Source organism: Lycium barbarum, chromosome 6 (assembly GCF_019175385.1).
Source record: "Lycium barbarum isolate Lr01 chromosome 6, ASM1917538v2, whole genome shotgun sequence".
NCBI lineage: Eukaryota > Viridiplantae > Streptophyta > Magnoliopsida > Solanales > Solanaceae > Lycium > Lycium barbarum.
The window spans coordinates 120536483-120549952 of NC_083342.1; the positions used below are offsets into that span (position 1 = coordinate 120536483).

The 13470-nt window shown below is 34.4% G+C and overlaps 1 protein-coding gene across 1 annotated transcript; it reads right to left on the bottom strand.

The window, feature by feature from the left end:
* Positions 1–3718: 3718 nt before the first annotated feature.
* On the bottom strand, positions 3719–4706 carry LOC132600090 (uncharacterized). The gene is made up of 2 exons (XM_060313211.1): positions 4520–4706; positions 3719–4429 (listed from the first exon to the last, which is right to left on the bottom strand). The coding sequence occupies exon 2, from the start codon at positions 4364–4366 to the stop codon at positions 3722–3724; it is 645 nt and encodes a 214-aa protein (XP_060169194.1). The 5' UTR covers positions 4367–4429; positions 4520–4706; the 3' UTR covers positions 3719–3721.
* Between the last annotated feature and the right edge of the window lie 8764 nt (positions 4707–13470).

A 13470-nucleotide genomic window follows, 5' to 3' on the forward strand; every position in this document is an offset into this window, starting at 1 on the left:
AGCTTGGCATAGTTTTCAGGAAGGATCCACTTGGGCTTCTTGTTAGATTCATGAACCCTTCCTAACATGTCACTTAGTAAGCGCTGAGCTTTCTTCTTGAAGTTTTGGGCTAGCTGCGTCTCATGTTCCAGGCGCCAGACACATTTTTCCTGCAATGAAAAGTAAATGAGTTTAATAATAAGGAATCGATCAATATAACCGGATTGTACACTTAAAAATAATAAATGCATATACCTTAAATGCATAATAGATCTGTCTCTGGCGGTTTGGTGACATCTGGCCCCAAGTAGGTGAGCCTTTAAATAGTTTTTCTATCTCATCCGTAAGGAGTCTTGAAGCTTTGTCTGGTAACCAACTACCAAAAATATAAAAATTAAACACTTAGAATTGATTTAGTGCATAATCTTTTGATAAAGGCAACTGGCGATAGGAGCATTTCTAGCAGAAGGAAACTCATACCCGTATCCTGTAGGCTCGATGATCAGTCGCCCTGATGAATCATAAGATTCCAGTTGTGAAGCACTTAAACCTCCACGTAAGTCATTCGCGGTAGGAGTGTGAGGCGCAGTACTACTTTCTGGAAGATCTGGACCCGTAATATTGTGTTGTTCAATAGATGATGAAGAATGATGTGATGCAGTCGGACTGGGAGTGGCCGTCGGAGTACCACTAGACGTAGCCTGCTGAGATCCGGAAGTATACCGAGTGAAGCCTTGTGGGGTAGGATAACCTGGTGTGGACATCATCGACGGGCTCTGGGGAGGCGCCTCAGTAAAGCCCTCGCGTGGAGCCATATAGGGCCAACCAAAGCTGTATGGAGGTGGAAGACTATATGCAATGCCGTTCATGAGGGGATCATGAGGCAATGGAGCACCGCGTGGTGGGAGATGTGGCGACGAGCTTCTATCTCTAATCACAAGGTTTTGTGGTGGTCTTTGGGAAACCCCCGTCTCCTTAGCCTTCTTTGTTTTCTTACCCTTTTTTTCACCTGCCATCTATACAATAATATGTGTAAGTATCGCAAATATAAATTAATCGAAAAGCAATACATAGTAGTAGTAATACATATTTGTTACTCTAATACACTTTATTAGATTTGGCTACCAAAAAAAAAACACGCTATAGTTCAAAATGCAAGCAAGTGGCAGATTGTTGGTGCAGTGGATTTAGCAGCTCATGTTATCATGTTTCATCTTTTTTATCATATTCATAGTTTAGCAATTTTTAGTACCAATTTAAGTCAACTTATAAGGCTTATTTTGGTCATTAGTATAATTCTTGCATTCTTTATTAGCCTTTTTGGCTACAGTTGTAAGGACCTTTGGATCTGTTTTGAGAAAAAATTATAAAATCAGCCTTAGGCACCTAAATGCCTAGTGAACTTCATTTAAAAAAAAAAAAAAAAAAAAGGACATTGTGGACAGCAGGGAAGATACAGATTGATATGTGTAGCAGGTGGTTCAGGAGTAATTTGTATAAGTTGGATATTGTGCTTACTCTAACGTAATTACTTGGTGGATGAGGGCATTTGGTTACAATCAGGGTGGAGGCATTGAGAGTGGCCTGATACAAATTGTATAAATCTGGTGGAGTTCTTGGCTAAGTTTGCTTAGATGATTCAGCTGAGTCAAATATACATAGCTGTTGGTATCTCAATTGAGTGTACAACTGGAGGAATCTACAAGGAGTAATTACAAGAAAGAGGTCTGCTTTCAAGAGGTGCTGAGAACTGGTTCTCTACAGGCTAGAAACACAAGGAAAACAACACAAATTCACAGTGGAATCAGTGTAGCAACACCAGCTGTTCTGTTTGTGTGCAGTAGGAGATGGCAGGCTGAGATGCATCAGCTGCTAGTGGCTACACACACATGCTAATGCCTATCCTTTTTAGATATGCATTACAGGAACAACTTCATACTGTCACTTTGCAGCTTTGATTTGGTGTTGTTGGTGCACAAGCATAAATGCAGAATGCTTCTGCTGTGCACCAGGAGGGGATTATATATATATATATATATATATATATATATATATATATATATATAAATACTGCAGCAGACAAATGAATGCAGAAAATGACAGTAAAAAATACAGGTTGTGCAAAGGATTTGGGACACTTTGAACAACAGCAGTGTTTTGCTGCTGCTGGACACCAGAAAGGGAACATATATGGGCACTTGGATTAGCACAGGTGCAATGCTGGTTTTCAGGAAAATGGCATGAGAACAAAGATCTGGTGTTCTTTGGTGGATAATGCTAACTAAGACTGGAGGTGTTACATAAAATCAGAATGGAAATAAGGAGTAATGTGCAACAGGCTGCTAGTGTGATTTAACAAGGAGACACAAGATGAACATGTGTAAAAATCACAGGATAGGACCTGTAGGCTGCAGATGTGCAGTTCTGTTGAAGAAATGCAGTGACTATTTGCTGCAGGTTGCAGGCTAAAAGATACTGCTTTGGTGATTAAATGCATCAGTTGCCACTGATCATCACAGGATAAAACAGACAAATAAGACATCAACAGCCTAAGGAAAAAAAATATTGCAACAGACTGATCTAAGTTTTTCTATTCCTTTTAAAAAAAAATCTATCTTCTGTGTTTCTTATAAGGTAAAAAAGAAATGATTTTCATTACACTTTAGTAAAGACCATCACATGCACTTCTGAAAACTTGTCTGTAAAGTGCATATATTAATTGTTATTAGACCTTAAGAGTTAAGACAAAACATGAAGTATTGCTGGTTATTGTGCTTAATTTTGGTCAGATGCAGAAACCAGCACAGATCTCAGCTTTAAACATCCAGCTGAAAGCACATCAACTTTTAAAATAAAATACGTCCAGAATATAAAGCAACTATGATTTCAACTTGAAACTCTTGAACATGATAATAGGTCGTTCAAACAAGTTCCCACCTTTATTTTCAAGACTACAAGACAACATGTAAAGCATCTAACAAAGTATGACAGTAAAGAGACTAAAGCTGTCTAGAAAGGTCAACCAAAATATGCATTCTTTACTTATCGATTCATGAAACCAGGGGATACAAATAAACAGTCCCGATATGGTCATATTACATGCCTGAACAAACCAGCAACTACAAAAGGACTCAAGAAGGGAAGCCACACGACTGACCACCATTCTTCATAACACTACATTTTGTTATGAAGAAACATTATGTAATTAGTAGATCTCTTATTTCCAAATAATGACAGATACAGGTTAGGCAGGGGATTTCAATTGATACCCTTTTGCTAGAAAACTATACTGTATACCAAATGCAGTACCAGTGTAAATATTAGATACTTTCAGAAGGAGAAAAATATTTCTAATTTTGTCTGAATAACAGATTGATATACACAGATATACCAGTGGTATACATGGTACACAGATATGTTAGTTTGCCTCAATACATGGTAAAATTCTACAAAAGTGAAAACATCATAAAACGTACCACTACTCGGTCAAGATTGTCAAGTGCATTACCCCTCTTAGATCTCTAAAAAATGTCGAAATGGCTCAAAGAATGTCTTCGTTGAGGTATCTGAAAGGAAACAAAAGAGAAAGAAACAACATAAACATAAGGATGCTTTTAAGAGGCAAAGGAGGAAGAATAAAGATGCACAAAAATGTAATTTCATAAAAGTGAACAATTTCAAAACACTGATAGTATTCGAAAATCGAGTAATAAAGCTAAAAAAAAATACTTACTAATTGCTATTAGTCGTCATCCCCATTCCTATCTCCCTCTTCTGACCATTCTTCCTCATCAGTTGTTTCATTTTCATTATTACATTCGTTCACCTCTGCATTAATATCTTCTGCATTTATTTCTTCCAATATGTGTTCTGCATGCTCTAAATCATCTTCTAACTCATTGTCAACTGTTTGGTGAACAACTGATATGTCGTCGTCCTGGAACGCAACAGGCAACACATTCTCCACTTCCACTCGACCCACAGGCTTGACTTTAATTACCACCCACCAAGCAGACTTATCTGGACGCAAGGGATAAGGAGCATAGTACACTTGTCTAACATTTTGTGCAATAATGAAAGGATCATAAGCCGCATACTCCCTCGTGTGATTTACTTCTATGATGTTATACTGCTTGAGTACCCTTGTACCTCTATTAGGGGTTGGATCAAACCACTTGCACCGAAAAAGTACAATTCTTTTTTTGCCACCACCAGAATATTCCAGTTCTAGGATCTCCTTAATTACACCATAATAATCGACCCCGGCTTGGTTTCCATCACCACCTTTAACCCAAACCCCGCTGTTGTTAGTTTTTGTATGCTTAGATCGTTCTTCGGTAGTAAATTTAAAACCATTTACCACATATTTGTCCATAGAATAGACCATACCGGGTCCCCAAGATATGTCCTTTAAAAGTTGGTCATGGTAACCATACTCTGTACTGTAAACCTATTAGTAGTTAAGAAATAGTAAGTTAGCAATAATATAATGCGCACTTTTTAAATTATATTAGCTTTGTGAAAAGGCTGTAACACTTACATAATTGTTAAACCACTTCCCAAACTGGTCGTACACTTTTTCAATGCCATTTAGATGCACAAAGTAGTTGTCCGACAAAATGGAGTTTGAGTTAGTTGTTATGCTTTGTACTTGGATATTTAGTGCAAAATAATAATAACTTACTCATAATATCGTTGAACTTCCGGGCAATTTAGCAAGACATGTATCGATGCAGATTTAGACTCCCTATCATTAAATTGTCTTGTACGTTTTTTTGAACCTGAACTCGGTTGATTGAAGATTGATATTGGCTTTGCTAAAGCATCATTATCACCTCCTTCATAATGCTGATTGGGTCTGTTTCGCAAGCATGGCACATCATTCCCAAAGTAGTAAGAACAGAAATGAGCTGTTTCCTTAGCAAGGTAGGCTTCGCAAATTGATCCTTCAACTCTATGTTTCTGCTTGATACCCCGTTTAGACTTGCCAATAGTTCTACATAATATTATTTTAAGCGTTATTTTTTTTTACAATAAATTAGCAGAGAGAAATAAATAAAAATTTACACCTATTACCTCTCGACGGGATACATCCAATGACAATGAACTGGGCCTCCGAGTCGAGCTTCCTCCGCAAGGTGAATTGGAAGATGTTCCATCACATCGAAGAACCCCGGTGGAATAATTTTCTCTAACTTACTTGTTATTACAGGAATATTCTGATGCATCCGATCCAATTATCAAAGTAATTTTTTTCAATGTGCATAACATCAAGATTATGCCGGAGAAGATTATCCTTCCAATATGGTAACTCCCAAAATATGCTCTGTTTGGTCCAGTTATGTGCAAGCCCATACCCATCGAACTTGTACGGTGGTTCTTCAGTAACTTTTGGAAAGTTCTCAACCCTCTCCCATATTTCCACTCCCGAAAGTCTTGGAGGTGGATAGCTTCGTTCAATTTTGTTCTTCCTAAATGCATTTTTCATACTCCTAAATTCATGATCCATTGGCAAGAACTGACGGTGACAATCAAACCATGAATTTTTTTTGCCATGCTTTAAAGTGAACGATTTAGTATTCTCCATGCAATAAGGACAGGCTAACTTTCCAGCAGTCATCCACCCAGACAACATCCCGTAGGCAGGAAAATCATTAATAGTCCACATTAAAGTGGCCCGCAAATTAAAATTCTGCTTAAGAGAAACGTCAAACGTCTCAACCCCTTCAACCCACAACATTTTCAACTCATCAATCAAAGGTTGCAAGTGTACATCAATCAAAACTTTTGGATTACGTGGGCCAGGAATGATGCAAGTAAGGAATATATATGGACTAGTCATACACAACTCAGGTGGAAGATTATATGGTGTTAAAAAAACAGGCCAGCAAGAATATGGTGTAGCAGAAACAGAATGTGGAGTGAATCCATCGGAACATAAACCCAACCTAATGTTTCGTGGTTCAGCCGCAAAGTCTGGATATGTTGTGTCAAAATGTTTCCAAGCCTCTCCGTCTGATGGATGACACATAACACCAGGCGGCCTTCTATTTTCACTATGCCACCTCATATGAGGAGCGGAGCTATTTGATGCGTACAACCTCTTTAACCTTGGTGTAAGAGGTAAGTAATGCATTGCCTTAACGGCAACCCTCTTCCCGCTACGAGTCCGCTTAAAACGAGCTCTTCCACAAAACTTACACGATTCTAGACCTTCGTCATCCTTATAGTATAACATGCATCCATTTTCACAACAATCAATTCTCATCGACGAGAGTCCTAACTTAGACACTAGTCTCTTTGCCTTATAGTAATTTTCAGGTATCTCTAAATTCGGGTCAACTAATTCATGTATAAGGCCAATCACAGCATCCATTGCACCTTGAGGAACATTCCAATATGCTTTGATGCTTAATAATCTAACAGCAATAGACAATTGAGAGTGGGGACTCCCGTCATATAAAGGCTGACTAGCCTTTTTCAACTGTTCAAAAAAACGACTAGCTTCTTCATTTGGAGCTTCTTCACCATGGTTGCCGGATTCAAAATCGGAATGCATCCCATAAGCATCTTGAACCATGTCGTGCATTCTAAAATTTTGGACATTAGGTTCCACCGCCCTACTACTTTCACCAACAACAAAGTCTTGAAATCTACCAAAACTACTATTCATTTCTCCTTGACTAGTCCACACTGTATAATCTTTTTGAAAGCCGTCTTTATAGAGATGAAGCCTAACAATCTCTGGATTCTCGTAATTCCTACATTGACATTTCACAGAAGGGCACCTAACCAAACCATGACTTAGAAAAGTTTCAAGTGTCATTGCATAGCCAACAAAAGCATCGAAACCATCTACAAATTCTTGCCTCATCCCCCCTCGGTTTTCGTTTGTCCTATTATAAATCCAATTACGAGATTCCATCTACACAAATAACACCAAATTTGAGATTGTTAGGGAACAAATTCAATGTCTAATTTAATTCAATGTTCAAAACCCAAATCACCAGTTCCCCTAATTATCCTTCATTAATTATTTTCTTTTTATATTTATTTTTTTGTCAAAGTCCTACATGAACTTTACTAATACGACAAAATGGTCTATTGTTTTGGCCAGTTAAGAATGCCATCATGCCCCAAATAAAGTTGTACAAAACAATGGAAGACAAAAGACAGCAACATAACAATTACGGTGTTTCTAATTCCAAATTACATGATAAAAGACAGCAACATAGCAATTACGGTGTTTGTAATTCCAAATTACATGACGAAAGACTGCAAGATAACAGTTACAGTGTTTCTAATTCCAAATTATATTAAGCATCAATTCAACAATTAAAATAGAGAAAGCGCATTTTGAGATAGGAAAATACACACCAGAAAGATTAAGGAGGCTGTCTACTAATCGTCAAAGCTGTCAATAGAGGCAGCAGCACAATAATCTCCTAAATCACTGAGAAAAGAAAAGGAAAAAAATAAGGGAAAGACTGGGTCAATTCCAGCCAAGGCTAAACATTTTAGTAAGAGTAACAAAAAAAGGGGAAGTAACTTTGGGAGTTAAAATGAGAAAGGAAATTAGCGAATCAAAGGAGAAATTAGGGCTTAACTAGAAGATGGAAAATGAAGGTGGAGAGCATTGGAAGAAGAAAACGGGCGTGAGATATGGTTTCAAATGAAGTGAACAAAGTTTGAGAACGTAGAAAATGGGGGAGAGATCTGGAAGAAGTAGTCTTTTTTCAGGTGGGTAGGGACGGCGGCGGCGTGGGGTGACCGGCCAAGCCGTGGTGGTGACGTCGCCGGAGTTAGGGTTAGAGTGAGAGGGGGAGAGAACAGTGAGAGGAGTGGGAACGAGTGTGTGTGTATTTTATTTGAGTGGGGGAGAGAACTGTACATGGGTGTGTATTTAATTTTTGTTAAGGATTATACTGACCTCACCAGGTCGGTATACTTAATAATTTTATTTTTATTTAACAGAAAACCGACCTCGTGAGGTCGGTATTATTTTAAATTAAAAATAACGTTATAACATTTATCATGAAATAAATTCCCGACCTAGTGTGGTCGGTATATTATTTTTTCAAATTTTGGTATAATATTACCGACCTCATGAGGTCGGTTTATTTTTAAAAAAATTAAAAAATAAATATTAGCATAATACCGACCTCATGAGGTCGGTTTTTTTTCCGACCTCAACTGAGGTCGGTTTTTTGAGGTCAGGAAAATCTGTTTTTTTAGTAGTGACTGCTGCATTATTTGCTCTCTAATGGATTGTTGAACACCTCCAAAATAAACACAGCTCTTCTCAATATTAGCTTGAAGGCCAGAGGAAGCAGAAACATATCAAAGTCTTGTTGTAAAGCAGCAGTTGACTCCTAGTCTCCCCTAGCAAATAGTAGATGATCATCAACAAAGCTAAGTGGAACAAATACTCTTAGTTGATTTTCGTAATTGTGAGTAATTGTTTCCGTACTTGGAAGTTGGAACACTAAGGGACGCAATGATAAGAGGATTGTCTATCCTAATTTGCAAAATGGAGTTCTCATGTCTAATATCTATACTTAAATTCTTTTTAATTTTTTTATTGCATCGGATATTTATATTTAACCAAGCAATTACTATAACAATTACAAACTAAAATGAGAATAAATATCAGCTAATTATGATTAAGTAATAATTGTGTCTATAAAACACACATATTAATTTTACATTCATTAATTCTGAATAAATACCAAGCATGAGTAAGTTTTTACCCATCATCAATGTTTCAGTTTCACATCACAATTGAATACCAGATAGATCCATTTCACCCTTTGCAAACTAATGGTAAGCCATAATGATGCCTATATACAACTAACACACATGTTATCGGGTGATGCCTATATACAACTAACACACATGTTATCGGCCTTTGTTGAGTACTGCTTCAGCTTCACTTAAGAACCTCGTCAAGCATAGAGTTTAGGTTTACGTCTCAACAATTATAATGAATTGGAAAAGACCATTATTAACGATGTGAAGTCATGTCGGAGTATTATTTTTGTTAATCAAAGCAAATCTAGCTCTAAAACCTAACCATTATAATTAAGGGCAATGTATATTGAAAATTTTCTATAAGCAGACACATAAACTATTTTTTCATACAATCAGATCTAAAAGAAGTTGTAGCATGTTACAAACACATGGTGAGAGTGCACGATTATAGGTAATAATATTGAATTTCTCCAATACATATTGTTATTTGTTTAGTTTTACAATTTCATGTGGTTATTGTTCAAGAAATATATTTTTATATTACTACTTATAATAAGGGGGAATCCAAAGATTTTGTAGTCACTTAGTTAAAATCTAACTAATCGTTACTGACCAAAAGTCTTCTCTTCCAAATTCAACTTTTTAGTTGTCCTTTATTGCTTATCTACATAGCTTCTTTTATATACTTCATTTTCTCCTACTATATATTGTTTTATTGGCTTAATATTTTTTCAAATTTGTTAGTAAATTTTAAAATGAACACATAAATTACGACTTATTTCAATTGAGCACCCGAACACACGATAATATGTTTCTATCAGACATTTTCTATTTAAATTTTAAAAATACTTTTGCGCGTATTCTCAAATGTCTATTACATATATACATAAGTTAACTACTTAAAATATGTCACCTCCTTTAATATGCGCATTAGCCTCAATAACTTGTAAATCCTTAGAATCGTTCCAACTATAACTAATGTGTATAATTAAAGAAAATGACATATGTTATGCATGTGTACCTAAATATTACATAATTTTTAGTTTTCCAAGCAATAGTAATACTCCCTCCGTTCTAATTTAAGTGTATTAGTTTGACTGAGCACAATATTTAAGAAATAAATGGAGACTTTTGAATCTTGTGGTCTAAAACTTGCCAAAACTTACTAAATATAGAAAGAAACACCTTTTTTGGGACAAATAAAAAAGAAAAGTAAGACACTTAAATCGGGACGGAGGGAGTATCAAACAATTGTAACAAAAGGGAGCAATCATATTTAAGGTTTTTGAGTATGGTTTTTTTTGTTTCTGTGAGGGGGGGGGGGGGTTGAAAAAAGATTAGGCGGTGACTGTTTAGCATAGGGACACATGATTAAATTAAGCATGAAGCATTGAAGCTTTATTTTTGTTTAAAAAATGATTAGAATGTACATTTTATAAATAATGTGCCACTTGTAAACTAACAAACGGAAGAAATGTCATTTTCTCATCACAGAAGTTTTTGGAAAGCAAAAGGATTTAATTATATTAAGAAAAGTCATTATTCTCGTCATATTTTCATTGTAGTTTGTATATCTTAAATGAAAATAACATATACTAACATCTCATCGAAAGAATAAATGTAGCATATATAATTGATGTCTCTTGAACCAAATTATTTTTCTTTTTTTTGAAAGAAAGTGTTATAGTTCATAATGGATGTTTTTAATCACACAAATGTTACAACTAAGTTGGATTTCAAGAAATTTCCAAAGTCTAAATCTAATAAAATTCATTAAATAAATACTGCTAAAAGGAAGTCTAAAATAAGGACAAAAAAATCTTTATTCAATTTTTATATACTTTGGGTGCAATTTTAATTTTTTGGAGAGTATTTAGTATTTTGGAATTTGCAGAAAAGATCGAACTAATTTTCAAAAAGTGAGAAAAAAGTAATTGCATTAACACTAGTGTCTAAAATAACGGAAAAGGCCAAAATTACCCTTAAACTTTGGGAAATAGTTTATCCATACTCTTCGTTATACTTTAGGGTCAATTATACCTTTACCGTTATACTATGGGGTCAATCATATCTTCATGTCTAACAGTTGCCACTTGGCATCATCCCAACCCTTCAAAATTATTTTTTTCTCAAATAATTTTGAAGGGTTAGGATGATATCACGTGACAACTTAGACATGAGGGTATGATTGACCTCACGTGGCAACTGCTGTGCCTTCCTACTTTTTCATCTTTCCATGCATGCTGCTACTTTTTTTTTTTCTTTTCTGAATCCTTTATCTTTTTGTACTTGCTATCTTCTTTTATCATTTTTTTTTCTTTTTCCCTTTTTTCTGTGGAGTTTAAATTCTTATGATATTTGCTATCTTTACCGAAGAAGAAGCCACATTAAACGAGTATGTGACAGTGCACATGCACTGAGGAGGGGACAATGTACGATTTTTTAAAATAGTATGTCCGTCAGTAGCAACTAGCAAGTTGGAGTTGGAGTCATTATGGGAAAGAAATTAATTGACACTCTCTTTTTGGTTAGAATTTAAATCGCTGAAAAAGACTAAAATTTCTGAAAGGGAAAACTGCATATATATACTAGCAAGTTGGAGTTGGAGTCATTATGGGAAAGAAATTAATTGACACTCTCTTTTTGGTTAGAATTTAAATCGCTGAAAAAGACTAAAATTTCTGAAAGGGAAAACTGCATATATATATATACTAGTTATGTGAGGTCCGTGCTAAATTCGGACCCAAACTCAAGATATAAAGGTAGATATTTTAACTAAAGAAATATGATTTGTGTTAGTACAAGTGTACAACAACAACCTTATACCCATTGTAGTCCCACAAGTGGGTAGTTATATAAAAGCAAAATTCTCATTCCACTCCTTTAATATTTTAACTTCCATTTTGATGAAATTATTTAATTCAAATCAAATTTGGAGCAAGAATTTGACATTATAACTTATGTATCCTAATTTTCTGAAATTATTTAGTTATAAATAAATAATCTATACATAGTTAATAAAAACTTTTAACACAAATACATAATTTAACTTGTGCAGCGGATGGAGCTGCTCCTCTCTTAATTAGGGATTAGGGGTTCGAACATGGATATGGAAAAAATCTTTGGAGTAAGCGCTCCCCCCGAATAGGCGCGATACAGTGTGAATTATCTGGATTAATTGGGCTCAAATGCGGATATCGAGCACCAATCAGAAAATCAAAGAACGTGAAAAATGAGGTAGGAGGTTCCATAGCTTTTGAAAAGTAGACTTTAAAAATAAAAAACAAAAAAATTGACTTAAATAAATAAGATTAGGACCTAAAAGTAATTAATTAAAAAGTTTTTAAAAAAATTGAAAATTATTGTGAGGACTACAAAAGTCCTCAGGTTCGATAGCTTTTGAAAAGTAGACTTAAGAAACAAAAAACAAAAAAATTGACTTAAATAAATAAGATTAAGACATAAAAGTAATTAATTAAAAAAATTTTAAAAAATTGGAAAATTATTGTGAGGACTACAAAAGTCCTCACATTTGCTCTTATATAATATAGTAATATATATATACATGTTAAGGAGAAATAATTACGAAACGTGATGATAGTTTTTCTTATTTACAAAACATAACGATATTTTACGAAACATGACGGATTTGCATATATTTTTTGTTTTTTATTTTATTTTCGGAAAATATATATTTAAAAAAAAAAAATTTTTGCTCAAAGGTTTAAAAAATTACCTCAAATTTTTGTGTATGAAAGCTGTATGAAAAATGTATAAAATGTGTATGTGTGAGCGAAATTTTTAATATAATTTTCATACACAAAATTGTGAGCGAAAACTTTATACACATTTCATACCATTCTCAGAAATGTATTAATTTTCCAGAAATCTAATATGAACTTTATATACGAAAAATGTGAATGAAATTCTAAGTCTTAAGCGAGATATACACATTTCATATCATTCTCATACATAAAATTTTGAGCGTAATGTTTAAGCCTTGATCGAGATATACACATTTCATATCATTCTCATACATAAAATTTTGAGCGTAATGTTTAAGCCTTGATCGAGATATACACATTTCATACACAAAAAAGTGTGATTATTTTAAGTCTTGAATGTTGTATCAAAGTTGTATACAATGTTGTTGTAGTTGTATTAATTTTACAGAAATCTAAAATGAACTTTATACACGGAAATATGAGCGAAATTTTAAGACTTGAGCGAGATACAAATTTCATACACACAATTTTGAGTGGATTTTTTAAGCCTTGAACGAGATATACAAATTTCATACATTTTTCATACACTAAATTTTGAGCGAACTTTTTAAGCCTTGAGCGAGATATATACATTTCATACAACTTTCATACATAAATTTTTGAGCGAAAAAATATTTTAAAAAAATAAAATAAAAAATATTTTTTTAAATAAAAAATATATATTTTTAAAAAAACATGTTTTGTATAGGGTTTGTAATGTTATGTTTTGTAAATATAAAACTATCGTCACATTTCGTAAATATTTCTCTTTAAGATGTTTATATACGTAGTTGTCCCTTTCTGAAATTAAAGCATATCAAATTGTTGAATTCTACCCTTAAATTCCACCGCTAATACTCTTGTCAATCTGTTTCTATTATTGTTGTGATAGCTGTGGACATTAATTTGATTTAATTTGCGCTTTTATTGCATATTGAATGGTTCAGCTGTTGGAATTTACTTCGCAATCTCAGAA

Excerpts from the sequence above, each read along its gene's own strand:
- LOC132600090 (XM_060313211.1), bottom strand. The coding sequence starts at position 4,366 with ATGGTCTATTCTATGGACAAATATGTGGTAAATGGTTTTAAATTTACT.